Consider the following 21,508-nt stretch of genomic DNA (forward strand, 5'->3'; position numbering starts at 1 on the left):
GAAAAGAGCAGAGGCCATAGGGACACAGGCTGCAATGGCCAGGAGTTATTAGACATAACTCCGTGTAGCACACGGAGTCAGCACTACAGATGCCTCTGATGCGAAAGCATCCCAGCCCTTAACGACGCGCTGTGCTGGTGGAGCTCCGCCTGCAAACAGTCCCGGCTGCGTGTGGCTTCCCGAGGGAGCGAGCTGGTACAAAGGGTGTGGAAAGGTTGGTATAATCCACAGAGGGAGATAATTATTTCCCAGGTATCTTTTTTCATAGAATCATTTAGGTTGGAGAAGACCTGTAAGATCATCGAGTCCAACCGTTAACCCAGCACTGCCATTTTTTATGACTTTCTTTTTATTTACTGGCTGTGCAGGAGGTGGAGGAACTAGCAGGAGTTGTGAACACCCACTGAAATATTAACATACAAACCAATGCTATGTGCTGGTCTTCCCTACGTTTCTTTTTACAAAGAAAAAAGTAAATACATTTTGCAATTGTCCTTCTTTCTAATAGTATCACGTCTGAGCACACTTTTACTGGATAGGAACCTCCAGCTATGAGATTCACCTCTTTCCCCTAGATTTTGTCTGTATTTCCTGATTTGCAGATAGTTTGCCTCTATTTTTCTAATAAAAAGCTGAAATTAATAATAATAATAAAAAAAAGGTTTGCTTCAGTGCCGTTGGCTTCAACTCATCCAAAGTGGGATGGAGGTGGGGGAATGGAGAGCTTGGGATGGAAGCATCCACCTGGCACCAGGACACCAGCACCCTCATCTCGATTCAAGCCCTCATCCCATGGCAGGTCTGAAGGGGGGATTGTGTGAGACTGAGGTTTTGCTATCGGAACCACTGAGAAGGAACTTATCTTTCCAAGTGTCTCTATAAACAGTTGGAAAATCACATGCACAGTCCTTACTCATTTTTGGTGTAAATCATTCCTCAAAAATCAGTCCTAAACACAGCAAAATACAGATGAAGACGGTGACAGATGAGACATTTTGTCTCCAAGGGTCTGCTGCGTCCTGGCTGTCTCCTGCTCACGTCATTGCCGTTTGCTGGTGATCACAGCTTTGCAAATGGGAGCTCCTCAGGGGGAACGAGCAGCAGGGCAGGACACGAGAACGAAACCTCTCTTGTTCGCGTTCACACCTGGCATCACAAGCACCCTAAAACCCTTCCTCATGCCAGCCCAGTGCCATGCTTCCTGGGACAGGAGAAAACCCATTTTTAAGAAGCGGGAAGTAGACAAGATACAAACCACTGTCATGTAACAAACCCCCGGCTGGGGTGCCCAGCTAAGGTGCTGCTCTGCAGGCACCCCCCTTCCTGGGTTTGCCCCAGACCCGAACTTTGCTTTGGGATTTGTGATGGCACCTGGGGACCTCTCTGAACCAAATGTGTCACAGGCCATTCAGTGACACAATGGGATATTTCTTTCCAGCGTCCCTTAGCTATTTTCCCAGTAACTCTCACCAACTGGGTGAATTGCTGCATCCTCCAGCCTCCATCAATCCCCATTTCTGTTTGTGCCAAACAGCCGATTGACAGAGCAGACTTGCTCCTTCCCTCCCACAGAGGGACATTTGTTATTCAGAACAAAATATTATGTTGCCATGTTATTTAATCAAGTCAAAATTCATAGGCAGCATCTGTGCAGAAGATAAAATGTTTCGGGACAGTTTAGTCCTTTTCTTATCTGAGTGATTACGGTTATGTAAAGACTTTTCTTTCAAACACAGAGATGGAGTTTCATAAGCAAGGGACCAAAATAGTGCCAAGTAGCCAACCACCTCCCCTTGATCACACCAGATTAGTACAATTAATCTGTAGGTATTAGTGACCAGCAGGGTTTTGCCTGGAGGATATAATATATATTTATTATTTCATATCTGATTTCCCCCAAGAGGCAGAAAATTCAATCGTGGGCTTTTCTTTTCATCATTATATTTTTGCAAATGGCGTCGTGGGATTTGGAAAATTACTGAAGGGCCCCTAATCAGAGAGGGAACAGTTAGCAAAGGGAGGAATGAGACCTCTGCTCATCTTTTATGTCTTCTGAGAACAATGCAATTGGGAACTGCCTGCTGGATGGGCACAGACTGGCACGGGATCTCAGCCAGGACGTGCTGGGGCTAGTGGGAGGGTGGCAAATACCCACCAGCATAACCAGCCCTAAAGGCGATTATAAAGGTGAGATTTCCACCACCTAACACTGGTGGAAACCAAAGCTCAGAAACATGGAATCATTTACCTGGGAGAGGATTAGGAATTCTGATTCTCGGGCTCCTGTTCAGTTGCTGTAACAACACATCTCAATTACATACCCCTTCCACTAACGTGAAGCCTTTGAAGAAAGAGCAGAGCTTTGCTCTGACCGCAATGTGAAAACTGGAAAGGACAGTCGCTGACAAGCTTTCTTTCCTTTGGCTTTTTGGGAATAGGTGCTGTCTCTCACTTTTCTTGCTGCAAAGCAGCTGCATTTCACATCAATTTTTAAAGGAAGAGGCCGTGTCCTGCTCTCAAGCAGTGCCTGATTAACCCGATTACGGATCAATTGGCCCTTAGCACCGTACCAGCTAAGGGCTGGCAGAGATGGATTTAGCCTGTGGGGGCTGATTTGTGTGCTGCCCCTTGGGAAAACAACTGATTCCACTCTGGTTCTGCCCACACCTCCGAGCCTTCACAGACCAGCCAGCAGCCACCAGGCGATGTAAACCAAGGAGAGGAAGAACAGCACAAATACACGGTGACCTTTCCTCCAAGGACCTATTTCAAATTTTTGCTAATTTGCTAATTTTATTGCTTATTCACCACTTCTTGTATTAGAAGAGAAATGAACCTTTCTTCTTATACTTCCTAAAAGTGGGGGTGACCCTAAATACTGTCTGAATCCACAGCTAGAGCCCTGACGATGTGAGCTGAGGTATTACTTAGGAAAGACGGATGGGCTTTGCCAGTCCTTTTCATTTTTCGTAGCTTTATGAAATGAAGGAGCAATGTTCTCCCATCCTCTTGCAGGGGAGATAGCTGCATATTACAGCAGAAAGCGGAGCGTTACGTGATAGGAACTCAGATAGGAACATGGAAATGAGTGTGGCAGAGTGATGCAGAGTTAGATTGAGGTTCAGCAGCTCCCACTTATAAATACTAAACTCTGCCTATCCAGCACAGGAGGTGAATTGCAGGTCACGGCAAAGATAGGAATCAAGGTTTAAGCTGAATTTCCAAAGTACGTCTGTTGGAGCCATCTTTGTTAGGACAAGCCTGTCACCTTCAGCATTTTTTTTTTTTTAGCAGGGGGATTTTTGCAACACGTGGGCTAGGTGAGGGCCATACCACTGGCTGTGCTCCCCTCCCCCATGTCCCCCTCCATCCCTGGAGCAAAACCAGCAGTTTCACGATGCTTCTTCCCAATGCCCACTTAAGACTGAAAAAAATCAGGCCCCAGATTCTGCTGACAGCTGAGGCTGCCCCAGAGGCTACAGCCACCCACACAGTAAATAATTGCATTTAATCAGATGGATCCCCCCGCCACCCCCTCCCGCCCCAGCTCCATAAGCTCTTGGCAGGGGGATCCAAACTGCACTTAAGCTATGTGCTCCCCTGAAGAGGAACTGCTACGAACTACGCTTCTAAGACTTTCTACTGATTGTTGTCTCGCTTGCATTAAAATCCGGGCTGCAACAACATTTTCAGCCATTGAAGGAACAAAGAGCATCAGAGCAACACAGACCTGGAGGTCCAGGGCTGCAGCACAACCGACACACGAGGAAGAGTTAAAAATAAAGCCTACGGTGTCAACGTCTAAATTCCTTCCTTGCTATTCTCTGCCTGACAGCACCCTCTTCTGGGAAGCAGGAGCCGGTCGCTGAAGGGCGCATCCTGCTCAGCTCCTCGGTGCCTGAGCACCAGCAGCAAAGGGCAGAGCCCTCCCGGCGGCCAATTTAAGCAGAGTGGCATGAAACAGCCTCTTCTGAGCTACTTTTTGCAGCTCCCTTTGAAGGATTTTGAAGATCGCTACCTGATCGAGTGCCGGTCAAAGTCACAGCACCCAGTTTTTCAGTACCCACCAGCTGATGGGTGCAGCACCCAGGAGCCAGCGATCAGCACACCACTAAAGCCTGGCAAATTGCTGCTTTACACTGCTGGAGCAGCAGGTAACACCTGCACTGTCCTGCTGAGGACTGCCCTAAAATTGTTAATTATGTCCTCAGACATGTCCCCACCTTTTTATTTGTTTGCTAAATACACAGGTGAGCAAGCACCTTTTTGCAGACCATGTGCGTATTAGTCAGGACAAGAACACACGTGTTCAGCCAGCCACGTTTCCCAGTGACACAGGCTGGGAGCTAAGAAGAGGATGAGCAGCTCAGCTTGCCCAGGCAGGGCTGGGCAGCCACCATCAGCACCCCGCTGGCAGGGCTCCAGATTCCACCTCCTCCAAAATCATCCCCATCCCTTGCCCTCTGCAATGGCAGGAGCACCTCGCTTGTGGCTAGCGTTGGTCGGTCTCCGCTTGAGGGTCTTTAACGCAGGGCAGCTGGTTCCGGGGCTTGTTTGTATTCTAAAATAACAAGGTTTTTAACTACAAACCACACGCGGGGCTTACCTGCATCCTGGGCTAACACTCCTCCTTGAAGGCCAAGCAGTGATGCCAAGACACAATTTGCTGTCTAATTAGTTCCCTGGTGGCTTGTCCACTCATAGCTGCAAACTTGTACCTGTTCTTAAATTAAGGATATAGTGCTGCTGCATTTGTTGGCAGCCTGGCGGTGCTTAATTACCTTTTTCAAGCACACCCAGCAGCAGGGGCTGAGGAGATGGATGAAGAGATGACCTGACTTTCCAGCCACTACTCAGAGGGCAACAATGGGCAGCGGGAGCAGCTGGAGTGACCGGGTCCGACGGGTCCGACACCTGCTGGGCTGCAGGAAGGTCCTTCGATCTAGCTCAAAACCCAAGTCATTGCAAGGTCCACTCGGATCCTTGGAAGTGGGGACACCCCAAAGCACCGATGGCTTTGGAAAGCCCTGCCTACCCACCTGTACTCCTCTCCCTGCCTGTGGGCACTGGCTGGGCTTGCGGAGCACCCGGCATGCAGGCATCTCGACTTTAGTCCGTGTTTCAAATTAATAACCAGGCTTAAGTTATTATATTAGCTCTGTGCATCTTGGATCATTTGCCAAAGACGATGACCCTCCCTCACCCCAGCACAGGGGAAACTGAGGCTAGGAAAGCCTCCTAGCAGGGTCCCACAGGCACACAGCTCCACAGCTCACCCGTTGCAGGTACTTGGAGCAGCCCCAGGCTAAAGAAACACCCCAGTGCATTTGCCTTACTCCAGGTCTTGTTCCTCTTTCAAGTGCAAGACAGATCCATAAAACCGCAGTTTCACTCAAGGATGCAGTCTGAAGAGGAAAAAGATGATCAAAAGTGGTGACTACATGTCTGCTGTCACCACCAGGACAAATTCATGCAGCCAAGCCCAGCAAAACAAAATGAAATCAGCAGCACAATGATTTATGGGCATGGTGAAACCCTCACCCTCCGTGCCTGCATCTCCAATGCCCCTGGGTCCATCTGCTTCTGCAGAAGTTAAGCTAAAACTAAAGGAAATTACTCAAAGTATTCACTAATTAGTTTGTCAGTCTGCAGAAACTATCAGCTGCTAGCACAGAGAAAGGAGCTTGCAGTCACACAAATCTATTGACGTTTTCAAGCATCCTCTTCTGCATCCCTGTTTTTTAAAGCCTTTTCTTGCTGAGCATCAGACCTGCTTATGCCAGGCTCTAACACAGCTAAAGCCTCCTGGAGCAGGTTTATGCACCTGCGGTGGACAGAGCCAGCGGCAGCAGATGCCTCATTTCCACCAGGGCTGAAGAAAGGTTGTGTCCACCCTCAGATTTAGTTATCAGGGACAGACGGGTAAGGGCAGGCAGGTAAATCGCAACCTCCAGCTGCACCGCTCAGGGTCTTCCCATTGAAACACCAGCTTTGCTTCTCCCCACTGGGAATTTGAGGAATTTTTTAGGGCATCAGATCAGAGCCTCCCTAGAACTTCCAATGTATTTCATATCTAAGGCTCTGTGGTTCAGAGGAATTTAGCATTAACTATAACTTTGGCTAAAGTCTCAGGTTATCATTTGATTTCACTGCACAGCATTGTCTGCGGTCACATTTAAAGAGAGCTCTTGCAAACCTGCAAAAGACCCAGCCACTGCAACAATTTCCAGCCTGGCTTCCCCTGCAGCCATGTGACAATGGCAGGAACAATAACAGAGCCCTGGAAGAGTCACACCGGGAAACCAGCCACCCGCACGCGGCAGGGAGAGCCCACAGCGCAAAGCCCTAACTGCTGCCAGGGCTCCTGGAAGCTGCCCAGCGCCTGCCCTCCCAGCCCAACACACCGCCTCTCCTCACAGATCTCCAGCCAGCTACACCCAGTACAGTGCCAGGGATCGCATTTTCTAACCTGTCTTTAAATGAGTGTTTTCAACCCCAAATAAAAGCTTGGAGGAGAACGCTTCCCTACCCTCTGAAGGAGAGGTTTCTAGCCCAGGGATAGAAATCCCTGTGACGGTGGTACCAGAGCCCCCCTCCAAGGGCTGGAGGACAGCTGAGAAATGCCATGGGAGGAGACAAAACAATTGCCCCTCTGCTTCCCAGTGGGACAACAGCCTGAAACACAAGGAGAGGTGAGGCCCCTCCAAACTGGTCCGGGTCAGACTGGGATTAGTGCTCCAGGAATGCCAAGGTGCCATTCCCACCTCCAGCTGCAGCAAGGCACTGACAGCACCTGGGGAAGTCAGAGGGTGCCTGGCTCTTTTCCCACCTGTTTAGGGCAGCCTCTGGTTGCTGTCCTTGCTGCCAGAAGACATTTAATGAAAGAGCATCCCTGCCAGTGCTCCTACTCTCCACGCTCCTAGCTGCTCGCTCCCTCAGCCACACAAACCAGCCATGCCCCACAAGAGCAGGAACTGGAACAGGATTTTCCATGCCCCCACTCTGTTCCCCTGCATGCAAATGGTCCCAGTTCCGCAGAAACTGGTATTAAACACCTGCAGCCAAACAAAATCACTGCACCTATCTCTTAAGGCAGCTGCTCACAGCACTGCAATGGTGAAAGGCAGACCGACACCTTGATCATCCCTCCATAAACACGAGGCCAAGCCACTCGTACTGTCTTGTACAAGAGTCCAAGGTGACCTGAATTCAGATGAAAGGGTGTATGGTCCCTGCCCTCTTTAGGGGCTGAAATAAACCTGTAAGCAGGAGTGGAAAAAAAGAAAGAGAGACATTTCTGAAGAAAGTACAAGGCTGCATGAACACAGAGCAGCAGGCATACATAATAGCGTTTTTATTCGTAACACCTTTAACTTGGACTGCAATTATTTCATTTTTTAAAGTTAAATTCAGGCAGCAATTGAGGAAAAAAACCCAAAAACAAATAGTCCCTGTGTGCACAAACAATGCAGCTTTGAATAATACTTGATAAGTTTATTTCATATTAACATGAACAGTAAAAAGTGGACATTTGACAGGATTTTACTTCAGGTCCTTTTCTTTATTCCTCTATTGTGTCCTTTTTGCCAGTCTCTTGTCCCTCAAATTGTGGATACTTAGCCTCAACGTCAGCCCAGGTTAGATAACCGTTTGCCAGGTCACGAAGGATAGCAGGAAGTTCAGAGATCTGCAGGCAAAGTCACAAAGACATATGAGAGATAAAGTCATCAGAACCAAGCTGCTCTGTTGGATACTTGGTCAATAGGGGTAATTTTTAGATCAGCAACAGAACAGATGCAAGATGCCTTCCTGCAAAATCATTTTTGGGGAGAAAAAAACATTAACTAGGAGGATATCTTATAACACAGTCTGTGGCATCTCAGCAAAGACTGCTCAGTTATTCAGGGTGACCCACGAGGAGAATGCAATTGTCACTGTGGTGGACCACAGCAAGGTTCATCGCTGGTAGTGTTACGCTACAGTTTTAGAAGGGAAACAAAACAACACACACATCCAAAAGATGCTGTAAGCCAGGCTTTAGCCAGGCTCTATTTACTGTAAGACCAGCCCAAAAGAAGCCGCCGGTTGCCTTTTCTTTGCTTCCCATAGCACACTGTTATGGTACAAAGGATCAGCCAGAGAAACTAGCCAATCTGCAGAAATTTAAGGATAACAAAGTCTCATCTCTGCTGCTCGGCAGCGAGAGGTCATCCAGGTGATACAGAGACAGATGGGTGCCCTGAGGAACTGGCACTACTTGTTACACTGCACCAAACCCACAGCCAGCTCGGCAGCCCCAAGCAGTACAGGTGCTTTTGTGCAGCGCAGAGCAGAGCTGTAACAGCTCAGCCTTGCAGATGAGCCCTAAGCCCTCCTCCTGCAGGAGCCAAACCGCGTTCCTGGTGGGGGCCAGGGAGGGAAGAGCGTGACAGAGGCGCCGAGACTGCACGTCCAGAGCTCTGAGCAGGTTTTGCTCGTAGGCAATGACACCACCATAGGGAGGTTTGCTATTCCAGACTCTATCGTGGCCATACTAGCAGAGCATGCTTAGGGCAGGCGTGGCTTTTGGGCAACACTTCACCAGCTTCTCCAGTGCTGTGTAAGCAACAGCGGCAGGAAGCAAGCTTTAAGGCGTTATGCCTGAGCTGTGCTCCATCAGCCAGTCTGTATCAGGCAAAGATCTTCTGCCTTTTGGTGCCTCTGGATTCAGAGAAGCCCTGCTTTTGAAAGCCAGACAACCCAGCAAATGCATTTACTCAGCAGCCTTCACTTGGAAAGAGGCACTCTAAAGAACAGTGCAATCAGTGCAAGGCATGGCTTTCAAGTAAGATCAACACCCTCTGCATCTAAGAAAAAAACCCAAAAAGTCTCATTTTAGCAGCAGGGCCAGCATCATCTGTTTAACCATTATCTCTTCCCTAGGGATTTCTCAGAATAGCTGAATTGCCTACAAGAGCCGGAGGCAGCTCCCGCACAGACCAGAGTCAGCAGCTAACACTCTCCCCCAGCCCCTAAGTCAGCAGCCGAATGCGTCTGCCTGCCCTTTACCTCGGCTCGGATCTGGCGCATCGAGTCACGGTCTCTTAGGGTGGCGGTGTGAGGTGTCCGGTTAACAGTGTCAAAGTCGATCGTGATCCCAAAGGCCACGCCAATCTCATCAGTCCTGGCATAGCGCCGGCCGATGGATCCAGAGGAATCGTCCACCTTGTGAGAGATGCCATTCCTGGTGAGTGCTTCAGCTGCAAGAAGCAGAGAAGGGGGGATCACCAGGACTAGTTACATACTCAGCAGGCACCATGATCCTAGCAAAGGCCTCCCATATCCTCAGGCACCATGTGTCCTGCATCCTGGTTTCAAGCAGCATCACAGGCTGTCATTTTTATTTTGACAGAAGTTCCAATGTTCCAGTCCCTGCCAAGACTACAAGCTCAAACCCAAACCACAGGTACACTGCTACTCTCACAAGCCTCCACATCGCATCACTCAGCTCTCACCCACAAATCAAAGTCACCAACTTCTTCAACCTGTTATTACAGTCCCACAACTCTGCTTTAACTCAAAAACACACCAGCCTTACATGTGTGCAGGGGCATGTCCAGCACGGGGACCAAGGTCCTGAGCAGAACTGATGCTGACAGCAAAAGGCACTGTCTGACATGCAGGCTACATTCCTATCCTTCACGTATTCACTTTTAGATGGCACCAGTGCACATTTTGACAGAATGCCTGGAAGCTCAGCAGCTCTGGGACCGATTCAATAAATTAGCTAGCCAACAAGAGCGAAGAAAGAACATTCAGAAAAAAAAAAATAAATCAAAAAATGAAACAAAAAAAACCCCATACAAATAAAACCCAAAACCAAAACCCCACTGCTCCTGACAGCTTCTCTAAACAGTGGGAAAGACATTTTTTTGACACATAAAGAAAAAAAATGTTTTTTTACACAGGAAACCAACACAGGGAAGGGCAGGGAGGTGGTTTTTTGAGGTTAGACCAAAGACTTTGATGGATACCCAACACAGACTGATACCAGCCAACTCAGCTGTTTTAGTTCAATGGCTCTCCCTTTGCACATGCAAGCACCACACAATCCCAATGCTATTTTCTCCCTATAGCACGGAGGAAGAAACCTCTCTTCCCAGTGGACATCCCCATTGGACCCACAGTGTTCAATACACTTACATAATTCCTTGACAAAAGGCATGAATTCCTGATTCTGGCTTAGAGGAAGAACAGAGCACTTGAATGGTGCTACCACAGCTGGGAAGCTGAAGAACTAAGGAAAAAAGAAAAAACACAAATAAACACAAGCTTAATGGTTATGCCAGATTTTTAGGAGGTGAGAGTAAGTTCTGACTGAGGCTGGAGGCAGTGGAGTCACTGGCCTTCTGTAAGACATTAGCATTCAGGGCCCCAGCAGTAACATCTCACACCACTGAAGCAAAATTTTCTCCAGCTGTTGTCTGCTCCCCCTTCCCTCCCAACAGCTAAACATTACTTCCCACCAAAAGAGATCTACCAGAGCCCTCCCTTTAGAAAGTGAACCTCATTGGAATGACAGAAAAACGAAGGTTAGAGGGGACTTTCCAGGAGATTTAGTCTTATGCACAGTCTAAACCAAACTCCATTTGCTTCCCACAGAGACTGCACACGCACGGAGCATATGCAGCTCAAAGGTTTTCAGAACCCTCCACAGACCCTCAGCAAAATGTGCCAAAAGCGGGGGGGAGAAAAACCCAACACCACCTTTCCTGGCAATCAGCAAAGCCTGCAGGGGTACAGAAGTAATGTAGGTGAGATGTACCACAATACAGAGCAGCCCAGGCCAGAGAGAAAGTGAGTGGGTATGAGGAAGGTAAGTCCAATGTTTTAGACTTCACGAGCAGTTTGTGACTGAAAGCTGTGTCGTAACTCTGGGTTCCTGAACCCTGTCCCCCCACCCCCTCCCCATAACCGTACCATGTCCTGTGGCAACCAGAGACGCTAAGGAGTGCTGCTGTTTTACTTTTCTACAACCGCAGTCTAGCAGTCAGACACAACGAACAGGAACCAGCATCAAGTTTACAGCCAGCTTCCCATGGGCTACCAGCAATTGCGCAGAGCATCACGGTTTGGGCACTGGCTGGAACAGGCTGGTGCTCTGCATGTTACATGCACTTCCCTCAGAAACAGTAAAGTTTCAAGCCAAGATTTTAGGGGTGCCCAAAATCAGAGAAGGTTGAATTTCCTGAGAGACTGAGAAAACAGTCTATTGTCCATCTTGCTGCACAGACGTATGATTCCAGGAAAAGCAGCAGAGAGAAAGGAAATCATCACTGAAGAGATGCCATTCTCTGAGCAATGGGACATTGCCAAGCGTGAATCCAGAAGGAGGAATTTCTCACCCCCTTGCCAGGAATACAGTGAGCGCCTCACACACACACAGAGCCCAGAATGCTCTCAGTCTGCATGGATAAGTGACACGTACGCTGGCAAAACCAGCAATTCAACAGTCCACCGGGGTTTTCCCATCTCTACTCTGTATTGTGTAGTCGTCTTATTTTAGCCCTTTCCCTGGATGTCAGGGAAAGGCAAATGCTTGCAGCTGGTTTAAGCTGAGGCCCAGCCGCAGGAAAGCTCACCGTTCTCTGCTCGTCTCCTTCCCGGATGTGGAATGTGTGTTCAAACACTGTGTACATGATCCTCCCAATACCAAATGAGGGTTCAATTACATTTGGAATGATTTCTTCCACTGGAACACAAAAGAACCCACATCACCATTAAAAAAGAACCTATACACAACAAAAGATGTGTTTACTGAAGCTACATTTCTGCTCAGAAGTTCTGATTACTTGTAGCTGAGCACATGGAAATACAAGGTTAAACACTTCTGCTCTAAATACAAATACCTGAAGTAGAGATTTGGACTTAGTCCAGGTATAGGATGTATTTAAGTTATAAAAAACAAGTCGGGGCCCCTGCTCTGGCCCTGAGAGCCAATAGCACTGCACAACTTGCATCCATGCAGATAAACCCTCTTCCATTTAACAACAGCAAAGCCTCACCTGAACTGTTCACCAGGAACAGTACCAGTTCCACATCAAGCCACAAGCTATGTCCAGGCATTGTCTGGGAGAGTGCTATTTGGCACAGACCAAAACCATGCCAGGAAATATGCTAGCAATTAAACAGCCCGAATGATGGCAGGGTAATGATCAGTCCCTGTCCCACACTGGTTTAATCTACAGACCCAGCTTCAGTATCTAGCAGCCTGAGCAGAGAGCTTCAGATCCAACTCAAATTCAGCAAAGACTCCCCATGTATTCTTGAGTCATTCAGCTGCTTCAATGCCGCTACCCCCTCCCTATTCTCCATCCCACTGCAACATATTATGAGAGTAGGAAAGAATGAGGATCAACTAGCTAGTGTTCACAAAAATTCTCAGAGGACATGATGTGCTATGTTATTATATACTCGTCATTCTCTTCAATCCTTGCCACATGTCTGTCAAAGAGGCTTTTTCCTCCTTCTCCCCTCTGTGTATGAAAGGAGCTCAGTGGACAGCTGCCCTGCTCAGACAGTACAGCTTTTTAGAAAAAGCTCAGATTATCTACTGGAGAAGAAACACCACCAAACAGGCATCAGCTGCTTTTGAAAATCAAGGGTAGCATCCTGACTTGCCTCCTGCTCTATGTGCCTAGAGAGCCAATCCTCCTCAATTAAGCACCTAACCCAAGGTGGGACTTTACCTTCCAAAAGAATAATCCCAGTGACATAAAATGGTTTGGGTTGGAAGGGACCTTAAAAATCATCTAGTTTCAACCCCTCTGCCACAGGCAGGGCCCCCTTCCCCCAGCCCCATCCAGCCTGGCCTTGGGCACTGCCAGGGCTGGGGCACCCACAGCTGCTCTGGGCAGCCTGGGCCAGCGCCTTGCTGCCCTCACAGGGAAGGATTTCTTCCTAATATCTCATCTAAATCTCCCCTCTTTCAGTTTAAAGCCATTCCCCCTTGTCCTGTTGCTACATGCCCTTGTAAAAAGCCCCTCTCCAGCTTTCCTGTCAGCCCCTTTAGGTACTGGGAGGCTGCACTAAGGTCTCCCCAGAGCCTTCCCTTCTCCAGGCTGAACAGCCCCAGCTCTCCCAGCCTGTCTGCACAGCAGAGGGGCTCCAGCCCTCTGAGCATCTCCGTGGTCTCCTCTGGACTCGCTCCAACATGTCCATGTCCTCCTTATATTGGGGGCCCCAAAAGTTGAGCACAGTAAGAGGATGGTCTTGTTTTACTTGTGCATTGACAAACCAGTTTTCAAGACAAGACAGAGGGAAACCATAAACTTTGCCATCTGCTTGCAGACAGTAGCCAAACTGCCAAACATAGAAGTTTAAAGGAAAATCAGCAATTGGTGTTCTGCTTGCTGGCCCCCAGCAATAGTACAGTCTCTAACAGTTACCAACTCTGATTCGTTCTTTGAAGTTGTACCAAAGTAAAGCCTGGCACAGCAGCAGCACATGCTGGCTGAAAAGACACCTGGACATCTCAAAGGCTCAGCAGCTGCAGGAACCAGTATATTCTGCACCCGCTACAAGTTGCTCTACCCCTTCCCAGCAGCATTTATCACATCCTCAACCTAGGACAGGATGATCCACTAGTTACAGTATGAATTGGGGAAAAATCTGCCCCAGTCTCCAGCTCTGTCAAAGACTTCCCAAACGAAATTGGGTGAGGCACTTACAGAGCTGGCTGGAAAGACAAGACTTTGAGGAATTAATTCCATGCATTTTGGAAAGTTACCTTCTAGCCCCATCTTGCACATCAGGACAAAAGCTCTGTGGAGATGCAGTCCCTGATCAAAGCTGATGTGATTATCAACTACCAGAGGAACTGACTGGACTTGTCAGCTTACCGAGTCTGGTCAGGACAGCAGGCTGGCAAGCTGGCAGATGCTGGAAGACTTGGCTCCAGGCAGCGGAGTGACAACAGCAGCTCTGAGCACAGAGATCTGCCCATAGCCTTCTGAACACACTGCTGCAACCCACCTGCTGCACTGCAACGGACTTACAGATGAAAGCTCCCAAAGCTGGTGCACCTTCCCCAGCTCCTCTATCACTGAAGCAGATGGTTCTTAGCACCACATGGAACCTTACAAATCCTTGAATATGCAACTGAAGCAGCATGAACATAATATGCCAGCCAAAGTCTGTTAAACGGGTCACTGAATAGACCAGCCGAGAAGCAGGCAGACAGGCCTGCATCAATGGTCACTGAAATCCCACTGCTGTGTGAACACTTTCTCTTAAATTGCTGAATTTCAAGGAAATGAAATTTGCTATTTTTCCTGTGCTGTGGCACAATACTAACAGGACAATGCAATAAATAAAAGTTAATATTCAAAGTGTATCCTCATCTGCCTCTTAATTTTGAAGATCAAACAAGATACAAATTTACCATGTAATGTTTTCTGAAATCTCTTCACAGTAACCATGTCCTTTGTTAATTTAAAAGTTTTCCCTTCAGTTTCAACAGTAAATTCCCTGCAAAGGAAAAAGAAGTCACTTAAAAGCTCCAGCAATAAATAAACAAGTTATACTTGACTTTAAGAGTAGAATGATAGAAGCCAGTGCAAACCCCAGAGATCAAAGAAACATGTGGCATTCCCATTAAAAGGAATTTACATTAATAATAAAATTACTACATGTACATTAAAAACAACCCTTTTCATAATCACAGTGAACTTAGTTGTGGTTAACAGCCTGAAGCAAACTCAATTAGGAAATGGAAGAATCTCAGGATGAAGCATATACATCAAGAGAAAAAAAAAGGGAGGCACACAAAACAGGCACTTGCTGCAGACCGTACATCTCGTCAAGTACATGGACTTCTCATGGACACAGAGCTGTGTCAGAAGGTACCTTCATTTTCACAAATGCCAAAGGCAAGGACACAGCACAGTTATTTTGTTAGTTATTTCTAAAGCTTTTGATATTATGGCCTTCTAAATACTTTCTCTTGCTCCTTGCTAGCTTGCAACCAGCACACGCTCCTTGCTAACGAGAATTTAGGCTGTATTGACCCATCCCACTTACAGGAAGCAAACATCTGTTATTATGCATCCTAACAGAAAATTGCTGCTGCAAACCTGAGGGCTTCACACCATGGATTTATACAAACACGGTCACACAAAAGGTAGGTCTAGCACACCAATACTGTCAACACATGCAGTCAGCAATGGTACCCTTCTCACTGAAGCGTTCACATTAGTGTAACAAAAAACTTCTTAAAAAAGTCTGTGCTAATCACCTGCATTTTGACACAGTATCAAATGGGATGAAGTTTATAAAGATTTTGCTCTGAATGCAGCTAAAACTGGATGCTGAACTGAAACAACAGTCATGATTTTCAGTCTACTATCTAATTCAAGCCTGGGATGTTTATAACTCATCTATTCAATCATTTCAGTGGCATTCTGGATGAACTAACTTCACTCCCTTCTGGCTTTGACATGTGTACACATCACCGTATTCTGCAATAGCGTCTCTTCCCATTTTGAGTCCTACTGTTTTTTTCTACACTTGCACATTCGTAGAAATATAAATGAAATAAATTATAGCTCAGGGGAGAAAAAACCCACTACCGTTCTGGAATGTGTTCACTGACTTTACAACTTGCACCGTTTCAAGCAGGAAATTAAGTTTATTTTTTATTATTGCACCATTAGCCTTCTCATAATGCATACAGCTGTTGGCTTGGCCTACTTCAGCCAAATTTGACAGCTGTAGAGACCTCCTACATTTTCAGTTCCTGCATGTTAGGAACACAAGCCGACAGGTCGAGGAAAAACATACAAATTGCTGCCCCAATAAATCCAAGGCTGTAACAGGTCCTAAAGTACATCACTAGGCATCGGAGGATACTCACACAAGTTTTGGTTCTCATTAACTACTCTGTTCCATCACTCACAGAATTATTTGATTAATTTTAAAATTAAGTTCAAAACCATTTGCCAGTCCTGGCCAACTCTCAAAGCAGAGCAGGAAGCCAGTAAACACTGCCCATTTCACTGAAGTGTCTCTCTTACGGGATGATCCTACCAAAGCCAGAACCTCATTCCCACAAACATAAACACTTGAATACCGTGGTTACACATTTATGTGCATGCATCAAAAGATATGTTGATGGATGACCACAATGGGTGGGAGAGCACTAAAACATTTCAGATTATCTACTCAATCTACTCTCTCACAAGGAAGCTGGTTTCAGGTGGCTCAAATTAATCCAGCAGCACTTTGGGAACCTTCATCAGAGGTGTCAGAGAAGGCTACGATGCGCACACAGCCAGCTCACCCTTTTTCGTTGAGTAGCTGCTCCATCTCAGTGATGTAACACTCATCACACATGGAAAGGTATTCCATCACCACCTTTGCGTCCTTCTTATAAGCTTTGCCAATGGCTCCCTTATTTGCCTCAAACTGAACAATGTTAACTGTTCTGTACAAGGCAGTTAAGGAGTTTGAGACGACAGAAAGCAGGGCCTGGTTCTTTTGCTATGTCAAAGCTAACTGCTACTCAACACAAAGAAATCTCCTCCACTACTGGATTAAGGAACTCCTCTCCAAGAGAAGAAAGGAACAATAGAAAAATACTGAAAGGCAGAACATCACGAATTTTGAAAGAATACAAGAATACATTTTTTACAAGTACAGCTAGCAGCAGAACCATGGAATGTCATTGAGTAACCTGGGATAGTAACCCCACATTCATATTTAAACCATGCTTCACAGCCAAAACAGAGCCTAGCATTAAGTTAGAAAAAAACCAAGCAAAATAGTAAAGCCCCTTTGCCAACCAGGGTAAAGTCACCTACGTGCTCAGTTCTTTGCAGGTTACTTCCCAAAGTCATGCTGGTCTGTAGCTCCAGGTTTCCCTGTTAACTTTACAGATGTAATTTAAAATAGAGCTGCACAGCTCTCAAAGACATCTCACTGTCAGATCACTTTTCACTTCAAGAGAATCTGGTTTATTCTGAAAGGATATAGGTTCTTTGAGAGGCTTCTCAGCTATAAGAGGAACTTTGGTGGCACGGGCATGGCAGGAGAGGTCATAGCAGGAACGATCAGCACAGCCAACAATCTCAATCCAACCCTGAAAAAACAAAAGCAGAAGCTTTCACCAACTCACTTTTTTTGTCCACTTAAGCATCAAATATGTTTACTCACCCTTAAGCCCTCCCTGCTCCCATGACTGTTTTTTCTACATAATTAGCTCTGTTACAATAAGCAGCCCTCACTCACTAGTTGCTCCGTCATTTGAATGATTCCATTTGTTTTCAGAGGAAATGATCAGTTATCTAACCAGTGCCTGTGTTCAGGGCCAGGTTTTCCACATGGCTTGGCAGAACACAGCCCTGTGCCAATAGCTTAGGGTTGGGGCCAGAGCACACAGTCCTATCACCCACATGCTACAGGCACATGAGACATCATGCCTTCAGGGCTTCACTGCTCCGCAAGTATGGAACAGACAGCAGGCAACCAGCCCCATTAGAACGGTTGAAAGCCTGGCTTATGAGCTACCAAGACAGATCTCATGCAAGGAAAGCACTTCTTTCAACATTTCATTATGTACAGCAAGGAGGAATCTCAAAACATCATTCACGCACACGGAATAGATGAAGCCTCCTTACACTTGCAGCAAATACAACCACCATCTGGGTTTTCTAAAAGACAATCCTGTATAACAAAAGGCACATCAGCTGCTTTCCATTCACTGTCACATCAGCATGGACATATAGGCAGCCAGATGCTGTGTGGTTTTCCGGTTTGCAGTGATATAGCAGGGTGTCAGGAAAGGTATGTCAACAGAAGAAATTCCAGTGCTTGAAGAATCATGGTGTTCCAGAAAATCTTGGGGAATTTTTCACAAATTAAACCATTAGGGTACTACAGCTACTTCTCAGAAAACACAAAATACAGGTTTATGTAATGATTTTACAGGATGGATTTTAAGCTATTCAGAGCAGTTAACTGCTTACTACAGAGTGCTGCAAGTTGGTATAAACATTTTTGGTCAGAGTTAAGTGACAAACCAAAGTGTAAGCCTAGCTCACACGGTGGTTTTGTCATGCCCCTGGGATTGCTGTCCTCACTTCTGGGTTAGGCTGTTGGGACATACTGCTCTGAGTGTTGCCCCTATCCATGACAAGGCTTGCAAAGTTTATTAATCTTATTTACGTGGTATGGCACACGCATGTCCAGCCTGTTTTGGGCTGGCTGCAATGAGAGGCTCTGAACTTAGGGAAATCAGCTGTCTATATTCAAAGGAAGCCATCGGTTCAATCATTTCTACAGGTCTGTTCTATATGAAGACAAATCACACACCCAAGATGCAAAGAATTTTTTTGCTTAAGTTTGGCAGAACTTTACTGGCTTCTATTCCTCTAACTAGCTGTAATGGAACATCGCTCATGGTAAGTCTATCTCAGCTCCTTAAAATCAGAGAGAGAGAGAAACCCCAAGCAAGCAAACAAAAAAGCCAAAAAAACCACACAGAGAAAAACCACCAACCACACACAACCTCCTCACTCCTAGGTTGTACGAGGTTCTTCCTGCCCGTAAGTAAGGCTGTCCGCACCATCTGAAGCCTTGAACCATTCCATGTGCAGACACCTTTGGGCTGAGCATGCTACCAGTTTGGCTCTCAACCCAGTCAGGTCTGCAGATGGGGTCATCCATCAGATAAGGGTCACTGCAATGTCACAGGCTAGCCCACAGACCTCAGCAAAATCCCGTCACATCTTTTGATCCCTTATAGGAACTAGAATACACAGAGTTGTCTAGGTATTTTCAGAAATCTGCATATATCCTAGAATCCTTGGAAAGGCTAACCAGGCAGAAGAACATATGCTTCACTACATGAAGGAAAAATAATGAAATAACTTTTTTTCTTTTTTACTCAGATTCAACCCCCAAAAGTAGATTCTACACCCTTGAAGAGGGGAATGACTTCATAATCAATACAGTCTAGTTACTACGCCTTCTACGACATTTCTTTTGAAACTATAATTCCAGCTGATATACTTGGCTGAGACTTACTGAAGAGGCTGAAAGCCCTCCAAGAAAATCTAAAATGAGTCTAAGAGCTTTGCCCCTATTACTGCTGGTTTACCTGAAAGAAAAAAGCAACACATTTTTCAAAATCCAACCAACAATGCAAAAGAAAGACAAAGCACTCAACAAGGCCTGAACTGAAAAGCTCTTAATGGCTCAGCAGGAAGACAAAAAATCCTTGGGAAATTTTTCTCGCAGCACCAGCTGTCTGAACTGGCAGGAATTAACTCATTTCTCACAGCTTGGAAGTGGGAAAGGAAAAGCAAATATTCAAGCAGGATGGAGTATGCCCTGGAATAATGCCTCCAGCAAAACAAATCATTCCCCACTGCTGTTACAGGGGTTATAGCCTTTGGAAAGCACCAGGACTTGGTTCCCTTTAATTCTATATGAAATTCAACCAGAGAAAAGTCCCCAGGCAACTTCAGGCTCCAGCAAAGAAGAGCCTGAAGCATGGACCTACAAGGAAACATCAACAATTCATAAACTCTGTGCAAGCTCACTGCAGGGAGCTGACCTGTTCCCTTAATCCTGGATTCAGAATATTTTCACTGCAGTAAGTATGTTCATACCAACGTGGGACTGGACAGAAACATCAGACTCATAGCCCTCGTTTTAAAAAACAAGAAATAAACCAGAACCCCTTCCTGCACTACCAACAGATCTGACAGGGAGTGCCACTTGCTGTTTCACTTTGTCACTTACATACGATGTTTTGGACTCTGCATCCCAGCAGTCACAGGCATAATGAGCCATCTCATTCTCCATATGCTGTCGGAAGCGCAGCTTCTCTGGGGATACACCGACCTTTGTAAGGAAGAGGTAGATTCTGCCAATGAAGTAACCGAGAACGGAGTTATTGATCACACCCTGGAAAGGGAAAAAGCAGGAAGAAAAAAAACCAAACCACAGACATTAATTCCTAAGGAAGCAAAGTAATGATTTGCTGTACTTCTGCAGACAACCTGACATGTTAGAGATAGAACTTCTTGCAGCTGCCCATGATAAAGTACTGTTTCTCCTGAAACTATTAAATCTTTTCAAATTCACCCAGTGCCACTGGCAGTATCTCCATCTGAACAAAATAGTAAGTTATTATTACTCTAGAACTCATCACTAACTGTCTCTGAAGATCACCTAGTTGAAAATACCTCGCAGTATTTTCTGCAACAGTACAGGCACAGGTATGATGACTGCATGGGAACTGCAATTACGGCTCCAGACCCTGCAACAGCTGTACCCTACAGTTCGCAGTTGCAGTACAATGGCAGGGGGGCATTCTTGTGGTGGTGGTGGTTTGGTTTTGGGGTTTTTCCATTTAGGTTGGGGGGGGGGGGGGGGGGGGGGCAGTATTTTGGTGGGTGGGCTGAAGGAGGCTGGTCAATCTACTCATTCATAATTTGCATGGATGGAGAATCAGGTAGTGAAACCCCAATGTGCCAGCCACGTACTGATGGGGGTCAGCAGCCAAGTATTAGATTCCTAGTCACTGCTGAGCTTTTGGCAGATCCTAGTATTCCTTACTGCTGCTCTCCCACCAGCCAAGTGTGAAGCTTAGCCTCCAACCACTATCCCAACACAACCTGCAGCCTTTCATTACTGATAACAAGGGCCAGGCTTGGATTTCAGCCACACTGATTCACTGAAGAGAACCGACTCTTAAATCTGGGAGCAAACCCCAGCTGGCATCAAAATAACAGTTTGTAATTTAGCCTTGAAGGAAATATTCAAAAGAGCAAGCTCCATGTGCCTGCTAGAGGAACATTACCTGCTGGACAGCATCTCCCAGCCGCATTACGTGGGCGGACTGCCCGCTGACCTGGGCCTTGGCAGAGTACAGGAGAATGTTGAGATCTGCCACATTCTGAAACTTGGGGTGATTTTTCTCACTGGGATCCACAAAGTGCTCAATTTCTGCCATGGTGAATTCCCTAACAGAAACACAACCAACCACGTGTATTAAATATTTCATCTGTTAGACACAGCCAATCTAATAAAAGTTTATGCTTTAGCCTCTCACAAGCAAGTCAGCAATTTAAAAACACATGTAAACCAAGAGCCGAGCCAATGTATAGACGACTGGAATATGAACCAGCCTCGACACTGGATTTAGTTTTATCTTTGAATTCCTAATAAAACTTTCCACAAATTCATCTATAGATCTCCAGGACATGGTTATCACCACTGTGATTCAGAGCAGAGATTAGCACCTTTAGAAATACTTTCAGAAGTTCTCTGGAGTTTTTCCAGACTGCTGCCCATATTAGAATTGTACATTTCCTACAGGGTCAATGAAGAATAAGCCACTGATTAATTCAGTAGCTTTAACTCACATGAGAGATACCTAAAATAACCAGGTGAGGTGACAATTTCTTGAAGATAACGATACCGCTACATTCAGCAACGGTGTACATTCTGTTTTAAGAGCTTA

At 46.3% G+C, this 21,508-nt stretch overlaps 1 protein-coding gene across 1 annotated transcript in view; it reads right to left on the reverse strand.

The window, feature by feature from the left end:
* Nucleotides 1-7,339: 7,339 nt before the first annotated feature.
* The window catches only part of GARS1 (glycyl-tRNA synthetase 1), a 29,086-nt gene continuing 14,917 nt past the window's right edge, over nt 7,340-21,508 (reverse strand). The window contains exons 9-17 of the mRNA XM_055708773.1: nt 20,846-21,008; nt 19,783-19,947; nt 17,008-17,116; nt 16,319-16,463; nt 14,423-14,508; nt 11,622-11,731; nt 10,183-10,276; nt 9,049-9,239; nt 7,340-7,687 (exon numbers count right to left, since the gene is read on the reverse strand). Of these exons, the coding sequence (XP_055564748.1) occupies nt 7,562-7,687; nt 9,049-9,239; nt 10,183-10,276; nt 11,622-11,731; nt 14,423-14,508; nt 16,319-16,463; nt 17,008-17,116; nt 19,783-19,947; nt 20,846-21,008 (1,189 nt within the window). The 3' untranslated portion in view covers nt 7,340-7,561. The remainder of the gene's footprint in view (nt 7,688-9,048; nt 9,240-10,182; nt 10,277-11,621; nt 11,732-14,422; nt 14,509-16,318; nt 16,464-17,007; nt 17,117-19,782; nt 19,948-20,845; nt 21,009-21,508) is intronic.

The sequence above is a fragment of the Falco cherrug genome, chromosome 4, assembly GCF_023634085.1.
Source record: "Falco cherrug isolate bFalChe1 chromosome 4, bFalChe1.pri, whole genome shotgun sequence".
Classification (NCBI taxonomy): domain Eukaryota; kingdom Metazoa; phylum Chordata; class Aves; order Falconiformes; family Falconidae; genus Falco; species Falco cherrug.